At 35.5% G+C, this 2,929-nt stretch overlaps 1 protein-coding gene across 1 annotated transcript; it reads left to right on the forward strand.

The window, feature by feature from the left end:
- The first annotated feature begins 296 nt into the window (after nucleotides 1-296).
- On the forward strand, nucleotides 297-2,716 carry LOC114248682 (uncharacterized). Its single transcript, XM_089738743.1, has 3 exons — nucleotides 297-531; nucleotides 1,292-1,454; nucleotides 2,637-2,716. The coding sequence occupies exons 1-3, from the start codon at nucleotides 412-414 to the stop codon at nucleotides 2,714-2,716; spliced, it is 363 nt and encodes a 120-aa protein (XP_089594869.1). The 5' UTR covers nucleotides 297-411.
- The last annotated feature ends 213 nt before the right edge of the window (nucleotides 2,717-2,929 follow it).

A 2,929-nucleotide genomic window follows, 5' to 3' on the forward strand; every position in this document is an offset into this window, starting at 1 on the left:
GCACACACGCATGCATACTATTGATTGTCAAACTTTTGTTCTTGACGTCTGTGGTCAAATTGAGAATAGATTAAATATTGTTTGTCTTTGATAAATTTTTTTTTTTATAGTGTAGCCTTGGCGAAATTTGTGATTATAGAAGTATAAAATACAATCATAATAGTGTACAAACTTACAATACCTAATTAACTAATTATAGTCGAATTTCGACTACTGCGGGACCTCTAGTAAATAGAAATAGACAGCATAATTGTTATTACTAGAATATAATTTAGTGGTACATGTCTTTTGTTTTTCTATAATTCCAAATTGAACTAGACGCTCGTAGAGTACTAATATTGAAAACCTCGCCCACAGATCGTCGGTTTGACTTTCGCGCCAAACGTGAACCAAACGTCCGGGTTCTGGGACATGGAGAATGTGCTCTCGAACTTCAGCACATCATCGGAGACGACCGTCCAAATGGTTCTCGGCATGGCGTCCATTTTGTTGTGCTCCGTCAGTGTTTTACTTCTATTAGGAGCTTGCTGCGTAAGTATTGTATTAAACTAGGTATCAGGGGTTTTGAAAATGCACTACTGCCTCACGTCAGTCAGGCAGGATGGTGGTACTTACCCGTGCAAACTCACAAAACGTCCTACCACCAGTAAAAGTATCTCTATATTATTTTATAATTCGTTTTCGTCCGTGACCACGTAAACTGCGAAGTCTGGTACTAGATACGGTGGAAAGAATAAAAATAATAAACACGCGTGATCAAAACGTAAAAATAGTTTTAATTACATAAGAAAAAAATTATAATACATAATTTGGAAATAGCTTACGTCAAAATTTTCATATACAATTACTTGTAAATTGTGCAATAAAACACATTAGCTTCAGACGTATATGTATGTTTGTAATGGAATCTTTGAACATGACTTTGACCCCCTTCAAAACTTCGGATTGACTCAAAATTTGGTACACTTATTAAGGACCGATGACAATTCAATATTTAAAAAAAAATGAAAAAAATAAATAAAAAAAATTGAAATCCAACTAAAAAATGTAAAATAAATAAAGGTTTAAATTTTTTTTTACAAAATACGCTTTTATAGAAAATCCAACTAAAAAATTGATTATAAATTTTAATAAAAATGAATAAAAAATCATTTCATTGTAAAAAAAAGCGTGGGGTGCACGATATCAATAGTTATAAATATTTTATTAGATTTATATTTCAGTGAAGCTTTTGCGATTCGAAGCTCGTTGTCGTCGTTCTTGATTCATGTGCTTTTTGCGTTTCTTTTAGAACTTACCGGTGCTGATCGAGATCTACCAGTGGGGGGCTATCGTCTACAGCAGCACAGTTGTGTTGCTCTTTACGTTTCTTAGCACGTTCTGTTTCTTCGTCCACAATAACTGTCTGATGGCTGGAGGCGTTCTGCTCTGTCTTATCTTCGTTGTGGTGCTTTGTGAGTATACTTTTGATAACAAGTTTCCTAAATTAGTTTTTTTTTGGAACGAAGTTCCTTATGTGACGATGGGTATGGACGACGACTGTTGGGCGACGAAAGTAAAGCATGAAAGAAGAGTGCATGCGACAGAGATGCGAATGTTGAGATGGATGTGTGGAGTGACAAGAATGGACAAGATAAAGAATGAGTGTATCAGACGAAGTGTGAAAGTGGCCCCGGTCAGCAACAAATTAAGGAGCGGACGGTTAGCGTGGTATGGACATGTGATGCGTATAGAGAAGATGCATGTGACTAGGAGATGTATGGAAATGGTAGTGCAAGTTAGAGGGGGAAGAGGTCGACCGAAGAAGACATGGATGGAGTGTGTGAATAACGATATGAGAGGGAGAGAGAGGAGTGAGTGTTGAGATGACGGCTGATAGAAGAGAAATGAAGAAAAAAATTAGCTGTGCCGACCCCACCTAGTGGGATAAGGTGGAGAAAAAGAAGAAGGGTACCCTAACCGGGAAAAACGTCCGTAACGTAAGATTTTTATTATTTATGTATTAGTATGATGGATATACAGTGTCTAATGTATAGTCTACGTGATGACGGTTATTATTATTTTTTATTTTTATCAATAAAAAAAATCATAATAAAAATTGTATACCGGAATAATTATTTTCTTTATACCTCGAATAGAACTTAAAATTAATATTTTTATAATAAAGAACTTCGTTCCTATCCGGTGTCCCACGACACCACATATCTTTTTTGTTTTATTTTTATACATTGGGAGGTAGTTGAACAAATTATCTGTCTAATAATGAGTAGGCGTTGTGGCTCATTAACGTCATTAATGGACTATTTCCTAAATTAGATTCTTTTGGTTGTATTTTTATACTTTGTGAGGTAGTTGAACAAATTATCTGTCTAACGAGTAGGCGCTGTGGCTCATGGACATCAACAATAGCCTTATTTGAAGAAGGATATGTGTCATGTTCTCTGAAGATGCCAAGGTACCAGTCGACTTACAATGATAGTGGTGGTTCTGTTGGTAAAGTAGCAAGTCAGAGTATGGGTCCGTGAGTTCTAATAGAATGTGTTTGCGCATACTGTATTTCTTCAAGGTCCTCTGTGGGTCATAAATTATTCTTTTTTTTTTTGTAGATTAACGTGTTTAATGTTGTTTTTTTTCAGTGACCGCGTATTTCGTGCTTGTCGTGAATAGTTTGAGGATGTCTCTCAAGTACCTATCTGGTGATATTTCAGTGATATAAAATGTTTTGTTTTTTCAATTAAAATTGTGTGAAATATCGAGGAGTGTGTTTATATCCGATCATGGTAGATGGAAGAAGATTTGATTTTTGAATTAATGCTGTCGCTTCATATTTTTTAAACATATACAATTCACTGGACTCCATTTTATTGGCCCTTTTTTATTCTATTGTCACCAGTGTTGCCAAGTTAAGCAGGCTCGTTTTTCACGGGAG

This window comes from Bombyx mandarina, chromosome 26, assembly GCF_030267445.1.
Source record: "Bombyx mandarina strain Sakado chromosome 26, ASM3026744v2".
NCBI classification, from domain to species: domain Eukaryota; kingdom Metazoa; phylum Arthropoda; class Insecta; order Lepidoptera; family Bombycidae; genus Bombyx; species Bombyx mandarina.